We start from the raw sequence: 23974 nt of genomic DNA, 5'->3' as shown, positions 1-23974 counted from the left end.
TTATTGTACCAAGACTTCTATAATTTCAGTCACAGAAATCTTCCTACACAAATCACATCTCAGTATTTGTAGGTATTCTTAGTAACCTTTTCTTCACCACTGTTTTCCAAGCACCTAGAAAGTTGTCTGGCGCATGCTAAGAGTGCCATACGTTTTATGGAATGGATGAATAAATGAATGGTTGATTATGAAAAACACTATCTTTTAAGTTTTTTGGTAGTTCTGCAATGACAAAGCAAAATTTCCTTAATTCAGGATACAAGTACGTTTGTGTGAAAGAAAGGGTAAAATAACTAAGGAAACTTAAAAAAAAAAAAAAAGGTTGACACATGTAAAATTCCAATTACACGTGAATACTGGGCCTGCCAGGAGTGCAAGAAGATATGTTATCTTCCCTAAATACTGAGGCAGGCAAGTTGGGAGTTGCTTCTTAAACCTGGATAATTGCCATGTCAGCCTGCTCCAAGTGGAAATTTGAACCTTATTCTGAACTGGCGAGGAAAACAAGAATTCAGGCTGATGATTAATATTGAGACAAGATCAACTCATATTATGAATAGACTTTTATAATCTATAGGAAGAAAACTGTAGTTGTCTACTGGACTTCATATGATTCCTTTGTTTTCTCTTTTGTATGATTCTAGCAGCACTATCCATAAACAGAACCTGATAGTAAATAGTTCTAATGTTAATACTTTTTATTATAATGTCACTAAAATAAAATGCAAATTTATATTTTGTAAGTCAAATTCTTCTCAAAGTTATTCATTTAAATGCTAAAAAAGCATAAAGAATAATTTTGAAATGATTTAAATCCTGATCCCTGGTTTTATGTTGAAAAAGCCTCATATGGCATGTTCAAAGCCATATTGGGATTCAGAATGTTTATTCAGGATTGTATTTTTTCAACTAAATTATTCATAACACCTGATGATGATGATGAATTTGTGGTTGCTAAGTTAGTGTTGGACATTGCATCGCTGGGCGTCTGATTAAGTGGGAGTTGCCATTTGCTGTGCTGTGCTGTGAGCTGCCAACAAAAGCTGAATCTGTCACAGGTGCTACAATTTGTATTTCAGAAAATTCACTTTCCCAACTTTAATTATCCCCAAAGTAGCCCACTCTACATAAAGTACTGAAAGGAGTTAGCATTTTTTTTTCAGTTGAGTACTTTGATGTAAATTAGGATTTTGTCTACTACTTACACGTTGTAGAGATGATAGAATTTCAAGTCAAGGAGGAGGCCCTTTGTTTTACAATATAAAACAGTATTTTCTTTTCATTTTTCCACTTTGAAATAAGGAAAAAAATAATGCAAAGTAGCCATAAGTAAATGACATTGACAATGAGACAAACCATGGTTCTTAGAAGAGAACAAGGTGTGAATTAGATAGAAAGTATATAGATTTAGCCACTGATTTTTGAACATGAGAAATGGGAAGCTCTAAACCCAAAAATATTAAATAGACCTAGAAATTACTTTTTCTTATTAAATATTAATGTGTTTCAAATTCATGGAAATAAGTGTGTATCATTTTTGGAATGGGCAGCCTCTCCTTTACAAGGAGACTAAGGAACTGAAAACAGATTGTGAAGAAAGTACTCTTTCAGCAAAGCAATCCTTCTTAACATCAGCACTTATCAGTGGCTTTTTTTCTTTTTTCAGTAAAAGAAAATATTTCCTTTTCAACACTTTAACACAAGAGCCTGGTGGGAAAGTTTCCCCTAAATATTTCACTGCAAAGGTAGTTTCTTCAAATTGACAGATGTTGACTTGCTCAATTAGAGGAACATCTTTGTGGAAATCTGCAAGAAGTGACTATGGCTATGAAAATCATTTTTAAGAGATTAATATTGTTTGATGACTTAATTACGAAATATGCTGTAGTTAAAGCTCTTTGGAATATGAGACTTTTTATCTTTTTGCATGTCTTTATATTAACGCAATTCCAACAAATGGAGATGGTCAATTGAATTGAGAAATAAGCATGTTTACTGGTAATTGTTTAATCTTTGAATTGTAATTACAATTTAAAATTCTTGCAGGATTATTTAACCATTCACAAGTATGGCAATGCAGCCAGAAATGATCTCTGGAATACATTATCAGAGGTAAAGTATTGAAAGCTCAACTATCAAAAACCTCTACTTGGATATTTGAATTGAGTATATGACATTCATAACTTTATTGATGCTGACAGTTTGTTTTTACTTTTTGTATTTCCCATTTCCTCATATTGCTTTTTTGTTTTATGTTTAATGTAATGTATTTTAAAGATAATGGGGTTTAAAATTACTTAAACTACAAATCATAGTAAAAGATACCTTGCCTGATTTCAAACATGACAATAGTTCTGAAATACAATTTTGATATCTTGCAAGATATTCATGTTAAAGAAATATTGAAGTTTTAAATATTTTTCTATATATGAATTAAAAATATTTAAATGTGACACTAAACATACTGAAGATACCTGATGCTGCAAGAAATTCTTTAGCATTAAAATATAATTTATTTTCTGTTATGTAAAAACTTTAACATAATACAATGTTCATTTTTACATAAATGTGTATATATATTCATGAAGCTTAACTTCAAGCAAAAAGATTAATTTTATTAGCACATTATATTGACTTCACTGACATTAAATGTTTTCATATTTAGGTTAATTGTAAAGGTGAAAATGAAATTGGTTTAATGTTAATTATGTTTATAATTGATACTTGTAATTTATACAATTTTGGTTGTAAAGGCTTTGAAAAGGAATGGAAAGTATGTAAATATACAAGAAGTAATGGATCAGTGGACACTCCAGATGGGTTATCCTGTTATCACCATCTTGGGAAACACAACCACAGAAAATAGAATAATAATTACCCAACAACATTTTATTTATGACATCAGTGCTAAAACTAAAGCACTTGAACTTCAAAATAACAGGTACAGCTCTCTTTTTTACATGAAAAAATTGTTTTTATTCTTCCATTTCGCTTTGCATTTTTATTACAATATTTTAAATAGCATTAATAATGCAGTTCTGAAATGTTGTAAGTGAAGTATAGCTTTCATTTCTTTATTGACACATGCTATTATCATTTTGATTCTTCTATTACTCCCCCTTTCTGGATATTTTTATTCTTACAGAGACCACACACCAAGGTTATTTGTTTAGAAAGACAAAATTTTAAATTATCATGGTGATTTAAAAAAAATCAGATGTGATTTTTCACTTTTCTCCATGAATGTTTTTTGAACTAAATCCAAGAAAGTTAAGATGTGTTGCAGTGTGTTAAATGGAATGAGCAAACTGTGAGATTTATAAAACAAGATTTATAAAACAAATGAGAATAGAAACTAATAATCCAGAAAAACTAATTAAAACAAAAAATAAACCAAAAATGTCTGAGCCAAAGGAACTTAAAATAAATAACTTAAAATGATCTAAGTATCAGTGCCACTTAGCATCAAAATATGTTCTCTTGCCCTTACTTTTAGTGTTTAAAAACACTAAACAGCATACATAGAATGTATATTTGTTTTTTTTTAACTTTCTTTTGAAACTCTTATTTAATTACTCATAACTCAGATTGTAGGATTTCTTTCTTTTCTACTTAATGTTTTCTGACTAGTGTCTCCGTAAAGGCTGAGCCAATGAAAGATAATAGAACTTAAATTAGTGAGTTTCACTTCATATAAGATGCCCTGGTAAGAGGTTGGGCAAGGGTTGGGGGACAGGGAGGGAAAGAGGTTTAACTTAACAAACAAAAGGAGATATTTGGATTAGGTTACTCAGGCTGTCTACTATTACCTTACAAAAAATTAGGAGTCTGATTTTATCATTCCCCAGTATGTAGGAGATCTGGAGTATGTATTTAGTTAACTTTGTTATCTCTAAGAAGAATAGAAATTGTTCCCAAGTAGGCTAGCTCCAAGACTGGCTCTACAGAGAAGTAATTGAGAATTCATGAATGTTTCTGGTGACTACATTGGAATTCAATCTAGGAAGGCAGTGTCTTAAATCTCCTTCTCAATGTACAGTCTGTATTGCCTTCAAAACACTGCCCTTTGTAGTCCAACTGCTTGAACTCATGGAATACGGTGTTACCCTGCCACGCTGTCACCACTGTTAGGGTCTGACTCTGTCAGTGTGCTTCTTTACCCAGCCTGGATTCCCTACAGCTGCCAAGTGCTGCTTCTAACCGTCCCCCGTCTGGCCCCAGGCTAAACACGCTTAGGCATCTACCCTGGCCTTGCCAGGAACTACATAAAAACTGCTTGACTGTGGCAAAGCTAGAGAGATTCGGGCAGGCCTTTGAGAAGGATCGGTCTGACATAAGCATCACCGATGCAGAAAAACATAAAGGACACACAGATGACAGAACAACTTTTGAACAAAAATACTCTGTCAGCCTATAAAATACATCAGATGTACCAGCCACGAGTCTGACTCTTTAAAGAAAGAATTTCTCCCAGGCTGTATAAGCATACGAAACATCTAGAGAGCTCTGCTTTTGCTGGAGTTATAAAATTATGGATGATTTTGAACCAGGAGAACGTGACATATAGAACATTAAGATAATGCAGGGCATCCTGTTAGTCTCAAAAATGACTTTCTATTTATTTTAAAATAATAGAGTTTACAGTTGAAAATTTCTTACTTAATTTTATATTATTGATCATTTAGTTCACTATAACATTTTAGTCAAAGCTTCAATGCCAATTTTATCTGGCCTTTGTGTATAGCCTCCTAGATCTTTATTACAGTGCAAACAGTTGATGGAGTAAATCCTACTGCCCATCAAGACCAGAAATCCTGTGAATTGTGGATATTTTCTGAGCCAGGATAATCAACTCTTTGTCTTTATTTTTCTGAGGTACACTAGAACATCATTACAATATGCCTAGAACATTTTTAATGTATCTTGTAACTAAATTTTTGTACATATTATAAGAGTTACATTACAGCATAGAAAAGAAAGATTTTTCCATAACTAATAATCACATAAAGTTAGCTCATTTGTAACAGAATGTAAAATATGTCAGGATTTTGATACTTCGAAAGTTGCTGATTTGTGTAGCCCTTTTTTCATGATAAAGTTAAAGCTCATTGCAATGTTAAGTAATGTCTCCTTACACACTGAGGAGCTTCGCAGCGTTCCCTGCTACAGGGAATTTTATTTACCTCCATGGTCATACTTTCCTTCTCTTACTGACCTGATGATAGCAATCTATGAACAGTTTTTGACAAAGTCTACACTAATGCTTCATTAATATTGATAGTAATTTTTAAAGATTTCTCGATCAAGCTAATATGCACCTGTTCTTTTCTACCTCAGTATAATCATTAGAATAAATTTTGCTTTATTCTTAACATAAAAATGCAAACTACTGATGAAGAAAGGTAGTCCCAGGAACTATTAAAGAAAAAATGTCTTGGTGATCTTTCAAAACGCATTTGTTTTGTTTTTACTATTTTTTAATGCTTACAATGAGATGACTAAAATTCAAGTTAAATTTAAACAGCTGGAACACAATCTAATTTCACAAATTCTTTTTGCTAGTCTCTTTTTAAACATAACCCATTGCAGTCTTAGATTTCTTTACAGGCATACCACACAGGGCTTTTCATTCAACTATGTTTCGTGTCTTCTAGTCTTTTAAATTGTAATCACAAAACAACATAATTATCATGGTTTCTTTGATTTTAAAATGAAATTTATGAAAAGACCAAATACATGTTGTTTGGAAAAATATGAAAAATAACTTATATAACATTGACAGTATAGCAGGTCACAAATGAATACAAATTTCAGATATGTTTGGTAACTTGTAACTTTTAACTTTTCTTTGTGATGATGAATAGATTTTTGTTTTGTGTATGTGTACATACTCTCCCCCCACACACATAGAATAAAGTACAAAAACATTATTCAGAAAAATATGGAAGTCTATATTTTTACAAATTTTACAATATGCCTCAATGTTTATATCTCAAAATCTTATATTTAACTTACATCTGAGCAGCTAGGTGATACGACATATGACATTTAGGAAGTTATCTATATGTATGTGGCGTTGACTATACAAAGCATGAAGATATTTATGTGAATCTTTTTCTTGTACTTTAGAGACTTTTTTCTAAGACTTAAATATTGAAACATACCAACTTTATAATCTCTAGTTATTTAGAAGAATATAATTTAAATACCTACAAAATTATGTTTGCCTATAGTAAGGGCAAACAATATTCCACAAACATTTTATGATCATACTACATAACAGACACTTTTATCATTGAGGATTTTAAAACATCCTCAATTTTACATATTCTTTGCTCTTTAACTGATACTTATTTGGCTTCACAATTTAATTGACCCAATCAATGTGGAAGACGTATACTAAAAAGTAAAGTTTATAAAGTTAATCTCTGTCTTACCTATAGATTGATTTGGTCCCTTTTTATTTTACTTTAATCCAAGCCCATTCAATCAAATTTAACAGCAATTTATAAAATGTCTCCTATTTGCAGGCTTTTCCAAGATCAAGGTATACAAAATGAGCTGAGTTAACTTGAGAATCAGACCCAGAGTCAGGCACTGTTATCTCTTAACTAATTATTCCAATTAACCAAAAGAGATTCATCATTTTTAGAGAACAAGTATTAAAGAAATGTATCAGTTCTGTGTCTCTTCCACAGTAAATCTGTCATTAAATATTTAAGGTATATTCTTAGTCCTATATTGGAAGCTTGGTAATATTTGTTAAGAGCTTATATGGGTTGTTGTTCACCAACTACTATCTGAAGAATCAATACAGGTTCGGCTACTATAAATTATTTTATTTCCTAACTGATCGTGTGAAGTCAATGTTAGTATAGAATAGTGTCACCACAGAGTTGGCTCTGAAAAATATTTTTTCTTATTAAAAACAGCAGATAGTTTTAAAATTTAGACATATTATTTTGACTTTCATTGCTGAAGATAGCAGTTGGTATAAAACTTTTTCCAATCTTCCATTTCAATTCTTTACTATTTCTGAATTCTGTTTATTGTGATGCAAAACAAGAAATGATTAAATAATCAAATTCCACATGACAGATTTCCTCTCCCACCCCACAAAAAGACATATTCATTATAATGTTTATTACCCCAAGCATGTTTACTGAAAAATTATCAATTCTTTATTCACTCTCACAGTTACTGAGCTGACATAGCATCTCTTCTTACATTTCTAAAATGAAAAATATTTTTCCCTAACTAGAATTGTTGGCTACCCTGTTGCTAATCGTGCAATGATAGATCAAAATAATCTGACTATATTTCAAAGAAGGAAACAAAATATAGTCAATGGGCTTATTGTAAGACCGTTCAGCATCTTTCTGACTACTCATGTGAGATGAAATTGATATTACTTCATGTACAATTATAGGCCTTAATTTTTATAGTATAAAATGGCAAATGTTAGAAAATGCTTCTCTTTGATAGCTGAGACTCATGACTGGCCCTGCATGTTGGTAGATGTCTTGATACATCAATTTGGAAATTCCATTTCAGAAAACAGAGCATTATGTGTGCCCCACAATGTTTTTTGTATTGATCTGGATTCCAGGGTAATCTAATTAGTTTTACTCTTCCATTCCTTTTTGCTGAGTAACTTTAGGCATGCCATATTAACCTTTCTGTCAAGTATGTTAATAGTGACCTGCAGAATCATTAGACAATAAATAAAGAGAATATTCAAATGTAAATGCATGAAGCTATGGAAATGTATATTAATCTGATATGGAAAAAAAAGCGAAATGAGTTATTTTAGACTCTAATCAATATATGATGTGGCTCAGATTTATAGATACTAGTTACTTTTTATTTCAAATGCAAAATATAAATCTGTTTTTTTTTTGTTGTTGTTCAAGATAAATTGTTTGGTTGGTGGTTCTCTTTTTGCATTGAAATTAAAACTCTTGGAGGCTAAGTCTTCTTAGTGGCATTGAAAGTGAATTCATCTTCCTGACTTATTTCTTATTTTTATGACTGGGAAATTTTTTAACTTTCCCTAAAAAGAGTAATAAATATCACACAGAAGGTACATGAGAAATGTTTGTTTTGGGTTTTTTTTTTGTTTTAATATAGCTATTTTTATTATTAAAGTTTCTCTTTTATTTTGCAGTTACCTGTGGCAGATTCCATTAACTATTGTGGTAGGAAATAGAAGCCATGTATCTTCAGAAGCAATTATTTGGGTGTCTAACAAATCAGGTAAAATATACATTCTCTCCAAGGAACTATCTGGTTTCAGATAATAGTTTAGGAACTTAACCTCTGGTTAGAGCTGTTATAAAATGTGAATGAAGACAAATTAGAAAGAGAAGATAGAGGGACGATAATCACCTCTATAAAATTAGATCTGGTATAACATAGTTTCTAAATAGTCTAATTTCAGTCTGCATATATAATTATTAAATTTATTTATTTATTTGATGTATTTGTAGTTACTATTTGTAGTACTAATCCTAGCTGTTTTAAACTGCATAATTTTATGACTTTAAAGAACTTGTTTCTTTGATGTATTTGTAGTTAGTATTCGTAGTACTAATCTTAGCTGTTTTAAACTGTATAATTTTATAACTCCAAATGTAACTAAAATATAATTATAAGTACCAATAGAACAGTATGCTAAATACTGAAACACAGGTGTTATTTTTAATCCCACTTTCCTGCTGTCTTCTCTTTAATAGACTGTCTCTTTAAGAGATGAGGAAGAAATAGTCTCCATGGAATTATCTAATTATAGGGCCAGAAGGGAGGGGCTTAGATAGGTCATCAAACCACCTCCTAGGTAGGGTCAAACCTCAAGGAACAGAGAGAGATGAGATTCTATTCTTTCTCTAAATATCTTCAAATAAGATAGTGACCTATTTCAATTTACTGTCAGAAAACTATTTCTTGAATCCAATCTATATCCTTCATGCTACAATGTGAAACAGGTCCCTTTTATTTCTGTTTTCCATTGAGTTGGAGAAAAAAGGCAATTATCATCTTTTATGTAACATTTCATTTACATTTAGATGGTCAAGTGTGTTCATAATTTTTTCTTACTCCTCTCTTGCATGCTGTTAATTGATGTTATCTTACTCTTTTGGTAAACATATTTTTAAACAGCTACAAATCTTTTATTTTAAATAAGGTGAAATATAGGTATATATAAATAAACAAATATTGTTTCTTCCCCTCAGTCTTGCTATTAACTGCTCAAAATACATACATACATACATTCAAGAAAAAGTTCTCACAGCAAAATCTAATCTGCTTACCAGAAGTAAAAACACTTAGAGTTCCAGGTATATTTTTATTTAAATTTTAATCTTATTGTATTTTTAACACATAATCACATAATATGAAAATATATGCTTTCACTTACGTACATTGTATATGTAATACAGTGATGAATTGAAATGCATACCTTAAAATTTGTTGGTGTTTTCCTTTTAAATTGTTTATTGTAATCTGTTCTTTTCATTTCCTGGAGTTAATATTTATATCATGATTCTGAATGCATACTTACTGTATTATTTTTCTTTATACTTTTCTTTTCCCCTATGTAGTTGTTTAATTTATCTACATAGGTTGTTATGAAATGAATGAAAGCAGTGAGTTGTTATTGTAAAGATTTAATGATTACAATGAAGTCATCCCTCCACAGGATTGCTAGGAGCATGAGATACAACAGTCTTCACAAATAAAGTAAAATGTTTATCTTTGGAAGGTAGAATGGAAATGGGAAAATTAAAAGAATGTAAATATGCTGATCAAACATCAGGATTAGTGCAAAACTTTAACTTTAGACAGTGGGAAGATTCAGGGCAAATCTAGTTCTCATTGGATACCTTTCCTCTAAACTCCCTAGTTATTTCCATGTCATTATTCATGGTATCCTCATCCTTCAAAGATTATTGAGAATAATGTCACAGCTTTCTGTGACCAATAGCCACCTATTATATTTGACAAACTGTTTCCCTTTAGAGCCTTTCTTTATCATTCAGGAATAATAACAATGTATTGCTTCAAACCATATTTTTGCCTAAAATATTACCTACATTGATATGTATGGTTGTTATACACAACTGCACAGTTTGCTCAGTGGGTAACTTTAGGAGGTGCTATTTACACAGACTATGATATGAATGGTACGTTCCCCCACTCCAAAGTTGTGCAATGTGTGACCTGCACATGATAATAATTTCCATTACATCATAGCAGAATCCTCTGTTTGATGTAAACATTGTTGCATTTGAAATGTTGATGCTTTTTCAGGATTCCCATACTAAGTAAATGCTCCCTGAAATGTTTTCTGAAAACTTTATAAATACAAAAATCTGGAAGAAAGTTTCCAAAAGGCACCTTCCTGGTTTGCCTTTACATCCTCATTGTAGTCAATTTTGTCAGGAAGTCCTTCATTCTGATGCCTAACAAAGAACTAACATCAAATAAAGATTAGGAAGGAAAAGGGAAGATTATTAATTCTTGTCTCCTTTTATAGGTTGTAACATCTCCTTTTCTTCAAAATATTGTCAACTAGTATCAATGAAAATTTTCCCTACAAAAACAGGAAGAAAATATTGTGGTCAATTTTTCTCAACATATGTAAAAAAATTCCATATCACACACACACACACACACACACACACACACACACACACACACAATTTTTCTCAACATATGTAAAAAAATTCCATATCACACACACACACACACACACACACACACACACACACACACACACACACACACACACACACACACACACACACACACACACCGGTAAGGTCTTAATACATCAGTAGGTTGCTTTGTAGATCTGTCAGTTACTCAACATGATGTCTTTGGATGTATGCACATGGTTCTTTATAGGTTTTATGGAACATTCTCATTTTATTTTCACAAGTGTCCAGTGAGGAAACTATTATAATATATGTTATCCCTGATTTTGTCTCACATTGTTACTCTTGTTATTCTGGTTGATCCTCTTTTAAAAAATTCTAATTCTCTGCAACCAGCAAATTTTGGGTAGAAATGCCTCATCTCTTGTCTCTGTTTATTACAAAAGAAAGTATAAAATACCAACTATCCTATACATTGATCCAGTCTTAAGTCTTGTGCCATTTGGATACATTCTAAATAAAATTTTTAATTATTATTACCAACACTCGAAATATAACTTCTATACTTTTTATTATGGTACTAATCAAATACCATACCTCATTAGGCTATTGGAAAAGATCTCCTTAAAATTCATTGCTTGCCATTAGTTAATTTGAAGAACATTTTAGGGATATAATTAACTAGAACTAAAAAGATATTTAAAAATCTATTACAAAATCTTTCAGGGAATCATTTCTCCAAAGATCTCATTTGTAACAAGGCATAAAAATATTCATGAACAGTAATAACCTTCAGATTTTAGATATAAATTTAATAATGACATGCTTAAAAATAATATAAACCTGTTTTTCTTATTCTGGTCAGATATTGTAGAAGGTATAGGAATTATTTTCCTATTTTAATGTACATATTAATTTTAATTTGACTATATTCTACCTATAAGTTGTTGAATAGAATAAGTTTAAAAACTAGAGACAAGTGAATTACCTGAGCTTGAGTTATGCTAGCTATCTAAAATGCAAACAGGAAGCAACTTTAAAAAGTAGATTTAATGTCATAAAAATCTATGACCATTTCAAATTTGTAAAAAATCTAAATCATATATTAAATTTGATGCTTTAATATTATAACTTTTTGAAAAAAGAATACTTCTTAGATGAAAATTATCAAATTTGCTCTTAGCTTAAGTGAATTCAATCATAGTTTTAATATTTTTTATTATAAAAATCTTAGTATATTTGAAGACAGGCTTACTCAGGAGAAACAATATTCTTGATATTTAAGTTTTAATTTTTATTCACTGGATTCAGAAATGAACAATTGAAGTCTTTATGAGATTATTTTAGTTTAGTTTTTAAGAATGCCATATTGTTAGTAATTTTTATTGTCATTTTTACATTTATGAAATGGATGTGACATTCTAAAACTTCTTCAAAGCAATTGTATGGCTAAACATTAAAATTTTGAAAAATATACAATTATAAAGTTTCAGAGACTTGAGAAACAACTTGCACTTTAGAAAAGTATCTGATAGATTAATTTTTCCAAGTACCATGGATTAAGGAAATTAAAATCTCTAAGAAAAATAGCCCCTTCTTGCGTTGAACACAGAATTGGAATGGGTGTTAAGGGCCATTGTTTGACCTTCAGGTTACAGTAAGAAAATTGAGAACCAAAGAGAATCAATGACCTACATTCAAATATTTATGTTTAGGAAAGCTGAAACAAGAATCCAGCTTTCCTACACTATTCTATTTCTTTTTCCAGTACCATTTCCCCTTTCAAGTCAATATAAGAATGTGACAAATGTATATCATATTACAGCAAAAGTGTTACACCATCTTGTATCAATAGATCATAACATAGGAAAAAAAGACATGAAGTCAGGAGACCTAAGATGGACCATTTGGACAATTCAATTACTGTATATGTTCCAATAGATATGATTTATAAAGGTGGTGAGAAGTTGAAGTGACATTTGAAACATTAAAGATTATATTTTTACATTCAGCATACTTCTGGGTTTAAATACATTTTGTATTACTGCAGATTTTTGAAAATTGGTCATCTGTGACATGCATTGGATTAATTAGCCCACCCCATCCCAGACCTGAGAAATGAATGGTCATCAATGTCCTCCCAATAATTTTTGTGGTATAACTTCTTCTTGTGTGGCCTCTGCGTGAGACAGAGTACTCTGTAAATTCAGTCCTTCAAGGAAGTAAAGGGGAAAATTTATTTTCTATTTGAAGTATGATGTGTAAAAACTTTGATAATGGCATAAGAACTAGAGATGTGTCCCCTACTCAGACCTGTGGCATATGCTTTCTGTGATGTATGTTATGGTTTTGCATCATTGTTGGTAGAACAATGTGGTTTTGTTTTTTCCCTCCTGAATGTCAGACTGTGTGTGTGTGTGTGTGTGTGTGTGTGTGTGTGTGTGCATGTGTGTTTAAATTTTGGTCAAATTCATTGTGTAAATTTTATGAAGCATGAGTACTGAAGATCAACAGCAAAATTATTAGAATTGTGAAATGTGGTTCTGTGCAATCAGTGAAGCTTAACTTTATAACTGAATGGAGTTCTCTTTCTGTACCATATTTGAAGGAGTTAAATATGTAAGAAGTTATAATATTGTTTTTACTGGCTTCTGCTAAATTAGCTGGTAAACATAATCATTTACCAGAGTGATCCCAATAAGAATTTATTATTGTTGTTCCTATGTGAAAATATTACAGTCTTGAAAAAACAAAATTCCTTTTTCTAGCATTATTGATGATGTTGAAAAGTCTGTTATTTATTAGTATTTCCGAGAAAGCACAAGAAAAAAAGGCAAGAAACAATAGTGACTTTCAAGTAAATGAGCTCTGTTTTTTAATCATTTTTTTTACTAAGCAAAATAAGTAGACTATGCATCTAAAACCTCTGCTTTTATACTAGCAACATACCTTAACACAATCTAATTAGAAGCTGCATGAATACAATGGTAGATTTCTGGGTAACACTTATTTTGAGAAAGAAAATTATGTATAGGCAATAGGGTTTTGTCAAGAACAAAAATGTTAATTATAAGAAAACAGTTAATTGAGATTATAATTAGTAACTAACTAAAGGTTTGTCTAGCAAATTCTAGATGCAAGTGATTAAAGATTAGGTTTCAATTAGGTATTTAGGATGGAATTTTCTTTTAACTATTGGTATTGTTATATCTGTTATTACGAAAATATACTCCCTTCCATTTTCACTCTTAAAATTCAAAATCTATTTACTTCCAAAATGCTATTTTCAGAGCACCACAGAATAACTTACTTCGACAAAGGAAGCTGGCTGCTGGGGAACCTCAATCAAACTGGTTATTTTAGAGTCAACTATGACCTAAGGAACTGGAGATTATTAATTGATCAATTAATCAGGAACCATGAGGTATACTCTGGATTTGCTCATCAAAGATCTGTTTTGACATGTGAACACCTGCCATTTTAATCCTAAATTATTCCTTTTTTTTTTTTTCTGATTGGCCTCATAGGTTCTATCTGTCAGTAATCGAGCGGGTTTGATCGACGATGCCTTCAGCCTGGCCAGGTATGTTTTTCTGTGGCTCTCCACAGTAAACACTCATGCCTGCAAAACTGCCTCTATTAATCTAAATAGTATATAATTTTTTGAATTTAAGAAATTTTAAAAAACAATTTCTGTCTCACATTCTTCATGTTTGGATATGAATTATAATTAGTGTCCCAAACTCTCAATCAATAATAGCCACAGGGTATTTCCAAATTAGGAGAAGCTTGATCAATTTCTCTGCAAGCTCAATTTAACACTCTGAAGATTAATAATCTCTTCCCAATTTCATTTATGAAAATAATCATTGTGCCATATTTAATTTTTGATAGAAAAAAACCTTCAAATATCGGCAGTTTTTCTTGATATATAGCAGTTTCTTAAAATTTTTTTTTTGAATGTGATTCATGATGACAAGAAGCTTGTGCTACAAGACAGAAATAAATATTCCACTGGATAGAACTGTTCTGGACAAAATATATATCAATCTTCTCAGAAGATTTTAGTTATGCTGGTTATAGTAATAGCTGTGCTATATTCATAATTCCATTTATGTTAAAATCAGTTATTCCTTCGAATAGTCATAAATGAAATAATGTTGATTATAAACTCAAGGTATTTACTCAATTTTGAGACAAAATGGTAAAATAAACTTAGTTCTTTTAATATTTTCTACTATTTCACATCCAAGCACAATTTTAATCTTAATAATCTAATTTTCCAAGCTATAAATTACGGCATGGATACCTCTCTTAACTTTGCTATCGTGATTTACCACATAGTCTTCTAAGATACTTGTGTGAAACTGGTTAGTTATGTCTGTGCTGATATGAACACCTGACTTATCTTAGCAATAGGTGTTGTTTCATACATGGGACCTGAAACTGCTTTTATGGTATATGTATTCAATCAAATTTTTTTCTCTTCCATATGGTATAAAGTATTCACACCCTGTAGCATTTTAATCCATCAAAATAATAAGCTTACATTTAGAAGGCTTGATGATTAATTTGTGAAGCAAAGTCAAAGTTTGTAATGAAGTTGGAGAAATTAATTTTGAATATATAAGTAATGTGGAGGGGAGAACACATACAGTAGAGGAAAGAAGAAATTCCCAGTGCTTTTATGTTTTAAAAAAAAGAAATCTCTGATTTTTGCCTTCCTTATTGCCATTAAGGAAGCCAAGAACCATTACTAATATTTTTTTTTGTTTGGCGAGCAAAGCTGTATCAGTGCCTCCTTCTAACCAAGCATTCTATAGAGTTGCAGGCACAAATTTGCCTACTCACTGAATGGCAAATGTAAGAACAATTTATCAGGGAGGAAATTTCTAAGAAAATTGTACCAGTTGAATATAGTTGTTTAATAAGAGCTGGGGTTCACTTCTAGCAAAGGTAAACGGGGGCTATTCCATGCTACGGCACCATTTTATTGGGTAAAAATTTAGACATAATAGAGATGGAGGAAGGCCTGCTGAAATAGTGATATATTAAAACAATGATTAAGATGTAGCTTATGCTTTGCAGTGGAATAGGAACACATTGAAGAAAGTATTAGGTATGACAGAAAAATTATTTTGACATAGAAGTTCAGAGAGTCCAGAAAGCATAAAGAGAGTATACTTAATGTAATATTCCTCTGAAAGAGGAACAGAAAAAAAGAGAAAGAGAGAAATGTTGAATACCCCAAGGAAAGGGTTAGGAACTCAGAGAGAACTAATATCACTGGCATATAATTAGCAAACACAAAGTGCGAGATGGTGGTCTATTTTATATATAGTAATTTATTTAATTCTCACAACAACCGTATAAGATATGTAAATATGTTTTATTATTATTTACACTTTAAAGGTGAGGAAATGGAGGCTCAGGGAGGTCATGCAACTTGCGTAAAGTCACACAGCTAATAACTGGCAGAGCCAGGGCCAGGATCCAGGTGTTCTGGCTGCAGAGCCTGTGCCATCAACCAGTGCACTATGCCACTATCCTGGTTCTTGGCAGTAATGTTACTTATTTCAATAAAAGACCCAAGCAAAACAGAAGGACTGAGGAGTTTCGAAACAGTGTTTCATGGGAATCCTTATGGGTTTGAAATGATGGTGAGAAAGCAAATAAGTAGTGATATCCTCAAGACAGAGGACAGAGGGAAATTGAAAGGAAAGGATCTTTTGACTTATCTGCATTAAATGATAGAAATTATTTTAAAATAGAACACTTTATTTATTTCAGTGGATGATTTTTTTCCAAAATTAGATTCCTTGTTCACTGAGGCAAAACATTCTTTCAATTACAATTTTGGAAGCCTTAAAAGTTTGAAATAAATAATTTCATTATCATTTATACAACTTCACCAGAAAATATGTAAATCTCATCAAATATATATATTTCTAGTTTGTTTGACTGCACATGAGATAATTTTACTATTCATATGAGAGTAAATAAATACAAAATCAGATTTATTCAGGCAAGTGCCCTGTATTTATTTGGAGCTAAGGGTAGTGAAGAGGGGAAATAAAGTGGGGACAGTTAATGGATACAAAAATATAGTTAGATAGAATGAAAAATATGTGATAGCACAACAAAGTGACTATAATCAACAATAAGGATTATTCATATTTCATTGTAACCTAGTAGGTACAGTTTTGCTATTCAATCTATATCAACTTTCTTTCCGTTTCCTAAACATATCATGCACACTTTGACTTCTTCGAAGATAACAAGTAGGAGAATAGCAAATATTTATTAACTATTCTATAAAGGGCTTTCTTTATCCATGGATTTAAAATGATATCATTATCTTAATAAAAATGCTCATATTTTAGGGAATTAATCTGACTTTGTTTAATTAGTCTCTATTTGGCACCAGTACCATATTGTTTTAAATAGTTTAGATTTATAGTATATTGCAGTTGACAAAATTTGATCTTGTTCTTATTCAAAATCTTACATATTTCTTTTCAATATAAATTTTTTAATCAGTTTGACAAATTCCAATACAAAATCCTGCTATAGCCAGGTGGTACGTGCCTATACTCCCATTTACTGGGGAGGCTGAGGTGGGAGGATGGATTGAGTTTAGGAGTTCTAATCTAGCCTGGGCAACACAGTGATACCTTATCTCTAAAAAAAAAAGAGAAAATAAATGGATGCTGGATATGCATTGGATTTATAAATTAATTTGTAGAGTTTTAACATCTTTTCAAATTTGAGGTTTCCAATGACAGAATGTTATTTCTCCCAATTTATTCAGGTCCCTAAGTCAAGCCCTATAATTTTGTATACATGGGTTCTGGTAATACTGTGTTATTTCTTTGTCTTATTAAAAGATACAAGCTGTTTATGATCATACTTTAGACTGAAAAAAAAAGACATAAGCTGCTTTGTGAAATGACACTCTTTCCATAATTACATATTCTAATTTTCGTTGCTATGTACAGGGCATCAATTAATATATTTGTGGGATGTTTGTGTGTGTTTTTTTTAATGTAACATTTTTTTATTAATGAGATGTTTGGCATGAGTTTTTTCATACTTTTCCCTAGATTTTGTGGCTGCATATTCTTTGATTACCTTTCTATTTTTTTTTTAATTTCAGCATATTACAGGGTTACAAATGTTTAGGTTACATATATTGCCTTTGCCCCACCCAAGTCAGAGCTTCAAGCCTGTCTATCCCCCAGACCATGTGTACCACACCCATTAGGTGTGAATATAATCATCCTCTCCCCCCCCACCTGCCCAGCACCTGATGAATGTTATTACTATATGTGCACATAAGTGTTGATCAGTTAATACCAATTTGATGGCGAGTACATGTGGTGCTTGTTTTTCCATTTTTGGGATACTTAGTAGAATGGGCTTCAGCTCTATCCAGGATAATACAAGAGGTGCTAGATCACCATTGTTTTTTATGGCTGAGTAGAACTCCATGGTATACATATACCACATTTTATTAATCCACTAATGTATTGATGGGCACCTGGGTTGTTTCCACGTCTTTGCAATTATGAATTGTGCTGCTATAAACATTCTAGTGCAGATGTCTTTTTTATGTCTTTTTTTCCTTTGGTAGATGCCCAGTAATGGGATTACTGGATCAAATGGTAGTTCTACTTGTAGCACTTTGAGGTATCTCAATATTACTTTCCACAAGGTGGTACTAGTTTGCAGTCCCACCAGTGGTGTATGAGTATTCCTGTCTCTCTGCATCCATGCCAACATTTATTTTTTGGAGACTTTTTGACAAAAGCCATTCTCACTGGAGTTAAGTGATATCTCATTGTGGTTTTGATTTGCATTTCCCTGATGATTAGAGATGTTGAGCATTTTTTCATGTTTCTTGGCCATTAGTCTGTCTTCTCTTGAAAAATTTCTATTCATGTCCTTTGCCCACTTTTTAATAGGTTTGTTTGATTTTTCTTCCTGATTTTCCTGAGTTCTGTATAGATTTGTGTTTTTTTTTGGTTTGATAAAGCATTGTTAGATTGCAGGATATAAAAATGAACAGGATGCCCTCCTTGTTTTCAATGAACTCACAATCTAGCAGGGAAGATACATGGTAGATAATAAGCTATTCAATTTATGAGTGTTGTGAATAAAATATTATGAAATCCTAAAGGAATAAAGAATTAATGTCACCTACGAAGATTATGTAAATATCTTATAATTTCATCATATAGGAAATAACATTAGGAAAGTGAAAGTTTGCTGTGAAAACTCATTAAAGAGTTAAAAGTAGGAGGTTGAGAGCAGAAAAAAGTATAAGCCAGAGGATGGACTTACAGCAGGAGAACTGTTACCACAGCAGTGACTCATTGTATGACTTGGGTACATCAGAGATTTGAGATTTCTCAGGAGTGGAATTGGCAGCTAGATTAGGTAAAAATTCTCATTGAAATTATTTATCAGCTTAGTGTAGGATAGAAACTAGAAATTTAGAAGATTTTCAATAGGAAGTATAATTACTTCCTATTGCATTGAATATGTAAAGCTCTTAACATCCTCTGAGTACTATTTAAAAGCTATAAAAGTGTGCATCACTGGATTGTGGATTTATGTGGCATTTTATCTGAAAATATTCAAAAGACATGACAATTATTTGGGAAATTTGTACATCCCCAAAGAGTTCCAGAGCTAAATCATCATTGTTATCATCATCATCATCATTGTCATTGTCTTCCTTGCCCTGGGAAGTTACTACATTGATTTTTTTTCTAATTTGGTCACCAGTTTTCTGGAAAATTAAACTATGCAGAGTACACACAAGCTAGTATTGTTAATATCATGACATACTTTTTTAGCCCATATAACATAATTTTAAAATTACTGTTATAGGCTATTCTGTTAAGGATTTACAAAGATTTAACTAGGACAGATTATAACAATTTAGCTCACAAACTGTTTTAAAGAATAAAATAGCAGTTATTTCTTGTAAAATATGGGGGCCCATGTCTGGAGATTATGTATGTCACTCTTAGAAGTGCTGTACCTATTAGTGAGCAGTCATCAGTAGTGTATAATACATGTTTTATGAATATATAGATGCAAATTAATGAATAATTATAATTTTACTGTTTTGTAAGCTTGTTTCATAGCTTATAAATCTGAGATATATTATAAATACAGGAAATTAAGTACAATGGCCACTGAAAACATAATGGCTGATGAAGAAGTAAATTATGAAATTATGGGAACATTTCAAGGCTTAATGTACCCTTTTTTTTTTTCATTTCTGAGCCCTGGTTTTCAGAATGATAACAGTATTGTTAAAATAGCCTTGACAGTGTTTACAAACTGAGTGTGAGTATCTGCTCTTTATGGGACTTCCTCCAACATGGTTTTTATTAGAAGTTCTTTTGTGTCTTCTGGATGGCTCTCTTATACCTTGTTTATGGTTTCTCTTGCAAAACATGTGTTGATCATTTCTTCCCCTACTGCAGCAAATAGTAGTATAATGTGCCTGAAAAGCAACCGTACCCTGACCCTGGCTAGATGAGAAGCTATTTTTCCTACTTTGATAGCTGGTTGTTCAAAAGTGTAATGTACTGATCTTTCATAAATGAAATTGAGAAGGAATGACTTAGACACCTTTTGTGAGAAATACCTTGGCAGACAGGACTTTTTGTCCCAATTTCCCCACTCTGTTATTCAGATAACAGGACTACTTCACTTTAGCTGCACATTGCTATGAAAAACCTGATTAAGGATCTTGGATCCCTCTAATACTGTCTACTGCTTTATAAATTCTGATTTTATAAAGCATGTTTAGTTTCAGAATTCTTTCTTCAATCCCTACCCTTTTCTTTTTTTTTAAATACTGTATAATCTCAGCACACATATTTTTCTTTCTTAGTTGTATTTTACAATGGAATCATGAGAGTTAATAATAATAATAGAACATTGATTCTAAAGTATTGTTTATTGTGCTCATTGGACGAGGACAGAAGGATGATTCTTCAGCTGTTTGTATTAGACTCATTTGGGAGAAGTAGCCATATGTGATAATGCTCTTAGTTATCTTTTGCTAAGCCACCAGAATGTGTGTGCAAAAGGATTAAAATTAAATATTTATGAAATCCTGAAAGTGATAAAATTGTTTATTGCAAACTAAGATTTATTGTTGGCTATATGCTTGCAATCTTCTGCCACTGACCAAAAGCTATTAAAATTAGCTCGTAGTTATCCTCTCAGCCTTTCTAGCTGGTGTAGTTGTTCCACATTATGAGCAGTGACTCAGAGTGAATCCTTTCAGGAGCTTCATGGCCATCCCCAAAAGATCACATTTCTCACATCTCTGAGGCTGGGGAATCTAATTATCTATTTGTCATCATCAGCAAATGCTCATCTTGAGACATACAAAAACGTCACCTTGAAGCCCTCTCATTTTATACCTTTCTGCATGCAATTATTTAAAAATTCATATCCAAACGGCCTATAAATTAGTTTATACAGCACTTTGCCACAGATAAATGTTAAAAATAGTCTGAAAGAATTTTCAGGACATTTTACTGTAACGAGCTGGGAGTCTTCAGCTTTCTTTTTATTATAACCCAGTAAAAGCCTAGAATATATTTCTGGATTTTCAAGCTACACGGTTCCTGCAGGCATATGCTAGTTTGCTCAAGGTTAGAGAGGGAGTTAATACATTCCTTTGAGCTGTCTTTAGAAATCTGTTGAGGGTGGAGTCACAGATGTTGTCCTTGGGATGAGGATTTATGGGGAGCTGCTATAACAGCTACTTAGGAGAGTACAAATCTCCTGAGGCATTAAGGGCAGGCCTGTGGCTCTTAAGGATGGCAAACTTTCTTAGAGACTTTTCAATGGTGCTGCCTTAAATCAAAAGCAAATTTGTAACCTTCCGGTGCCAGATTTGTGTTTCAGCTGTGTAAGAGAAAATGTTTTAATATTAATGCCTAATGTCTGAGAGTGCTGAGTACAAAGTAGAAGTATTTTGACATCTTCTGTAGGTATGATCTATTTTCTTTTTCAAATTTATTATATTTTTTAATTGACAGATAAAATTGTATGTATTTATAAGGCACAACATGATGCTTTGAAGTGTACATATATTATAAAATGGTTAAATGTAGGTAAATAATATATGCACTACCACATATAGTCATTTTTGTGGTGAGAACACTTAATATCTACTCTCCAAGCGTCTTTCGAGAATATAATATATTGTCATTAGTTATAGTCAACATACTGTAAAACAGATCTCTTGAACGTATCTTTCCTATGTAACTATAATTCTGTAAACTTTCAGCAACGTCTTCCAATCCCTCTCTCCCAATAACCCCAGACGCTAGTAACCACTGTTCTAGTCTCTGTTTCTATGAGATCATCTTTTTAGATTCCATGTATGAGTGAGATCATGCAGTGTTTGTCTTTCTGTGCTTGGCTTATTTCACTTAACATAATGTTCTGCAGGATCATCCACATTGCCACAGATGACAGGATTTTCTTGTTTTTTATTGTTAAATAGTATTTTAATGTGTATGTATACCACATTTTCTTTATCCATTCATTGAGGGACCCTTAAGCCGATTCTATATCTTGGCTGTTGTGAATAATACTGTAATGAACATGAGAGTGCAGTTATCTCTTTGACATACTGATTTCATTTCCTTTGTATATACCCAGGAGTGGGATTGCCGGATCATATGGTAGTTCTATTTTTAGTTTTTTTGATAGATCTCTGTACTGTTTCCCATAATGGCTGTACTAATTTGCATTGTCACCAACACTGTGCAATCATTTCCCTTTTCTCTACATCATTGTCAGCATATGTTATATTTAGTTTTTTTGATAATAGTCATTTTAACAAGAGTGAGGTAATTTCTCATGGTGGTTTTGATTTGCATTTTCCTGCTGATTAGTGTTGTTGAGTATTTTTTCATGTACCTGTTGGCCATTTGTGTATCTTCTTTTGAAAAATGTTTATTCAGATCTTTAATCCATTTTTTTAAATTTCAGAATATTATAGGGGTACAAACACTTTGGCCATAAAAATTGTCTTTGCACCACCCAAGTCAAAGCTACAGTGTGCCTTTCTTGCCATTGAGTTTTTTAAATTCCTTATATATTTTTGCTATTAACCCTTTATCAGATATATACTTTTAAAATACTTTCTCTCATTCTATAGATTGTTTCTTGACTCTGTTTATCACTTTAATTGTTGTGCAGAAGCTTTTTAGTTTGATGTAGCCCCATTTATCTATTTTTGCTTTTGTTGCCTGTGCTTTTGGGGTCTTATCCAAAATGTCGTTGCCACACCAATGTCATGGAGCTTTCCCCTAGGTTTTCTATTAGGAGTTTCATTATTTCAGTTCTTATATTTAAGTCTTTAATGTGTTTTGAGTTTATTTTTGTATATGGTATAAGATAAAGGTTTAATTTTATTTTTCTGCGTAGGAATATCTAGTTTTTTCAACACCATTTATTAGAGAGACTGTTCTATCTCCATTGTGTGTTCTTGGCACCTTTGTTGAAAATCGATTGTCTGTAAATGCATTGATTCAATTCTAGCTCTTTATTCTGTTCCATTGGTCTCTGCGTCTATTTTTATGCCAGTACCATACTGTTTTGGTTACTATAGCTTTGTGGTACATTTTGAAGTCAGGTAGTGTGATATTTCCAGTTTTGATCTTTTTAATCAAGATTACTTTGGCTATTCAGGGATTTTTTTGTGGTTCCATTCAAATTTTAGAACTTTTTTCCATTTTTCTGAAGAATGTCCTTGGTATTTTAACAGGGATTGCATTGAATCTGTAGCTCACTTTGGGTAGTATGGACATTTTAATATTAACTCTCCTAATCCATGAACGTGGAATATCTTTCCATTTATTTTTGTCTTCTTCCATTTCTTCCATCAATGTTTTATAGTTTTTAGTGTGCAGCTCTTTTCACTTCCTTGGTCAAATTTATTCCTATTTTATCTTTGGTAGCTATTGTAAATGGGATTGTTTTCTTGATTTCTTTTTCAGATAGTGCCCTGTTAGTGTATAGAAATGCTACTGATTTGTACTTTTTGATTTTGTTTCTTGCAACTTTACTGAATTTGTTTATTAGTTCTAACACTTTTTTGGTGGAGTCCTTTGGGTTTTCTATATATAAGATCATGTTACCTGAAAACAAGGACAACTTAACTTCTTCCTTTCCTATTAGGATGCCTTTTATTTCTTTATCTTGCCTAATTTCTCCTGCTAATACTTCCAGTATTATGTTGCATAGAAGTGGTAAGAGTGGGTATCCTT

The 23974-nt window shown here is 31.9% G+C and overlaps 1 protein-coding gene across 1 annotated transcript in view; it reads left to right on the top strand.

Moving 5' to 3' along the window:
- TRHDE (thyrotropin releasing hormone degrading enzyme) overlaps window positions 1-23974 on the top strand; it is a 363340-nt gene that overhangs the window by 268130 nt on the left and 71236 nt on the right. Inside the window, exons 8-12 of the mRNA XM_045555234.1 lie at window positions 2047-2112; window positions 2754-2941; window positions 8168-8256; window positions 13949-14082; window positions 14186-14241. Coding sequence (XP_045411190.1) covers window positions 2047-2112; window positions 2754-2941; window positions 8168-8256; window positions 13949-14082; window positions 14186-14241 — 533 coding nt within the window. The remainder of the gene's footprint in view (window positions 1-2046; window positions 2113-2753; window positions 2942-8167; window positions 8257-13948; window positions 14083-14185; window positions 14242-23974) is intronic.

The sequence above is a fragment of the Lemur catta genome, chromosome 6 (genome assembly GCF_020740605.2).
Source record: "Lemur catta isolate mLemCat1 chromosome 6, mLemCat1.pri, whole genome shotgun sequence".
Classification (NCBI taxonomy): Eukaryota; Metazoa; Chordata; class Mammalia; order Primates; family Lemuridae; genus Lemur; species Lemur catta.
The sequence above is the reverse complement of the archived record's forward strand: the minus strand, read 5'-3'. Positions and strand labels throughout refer to the sequence as shown.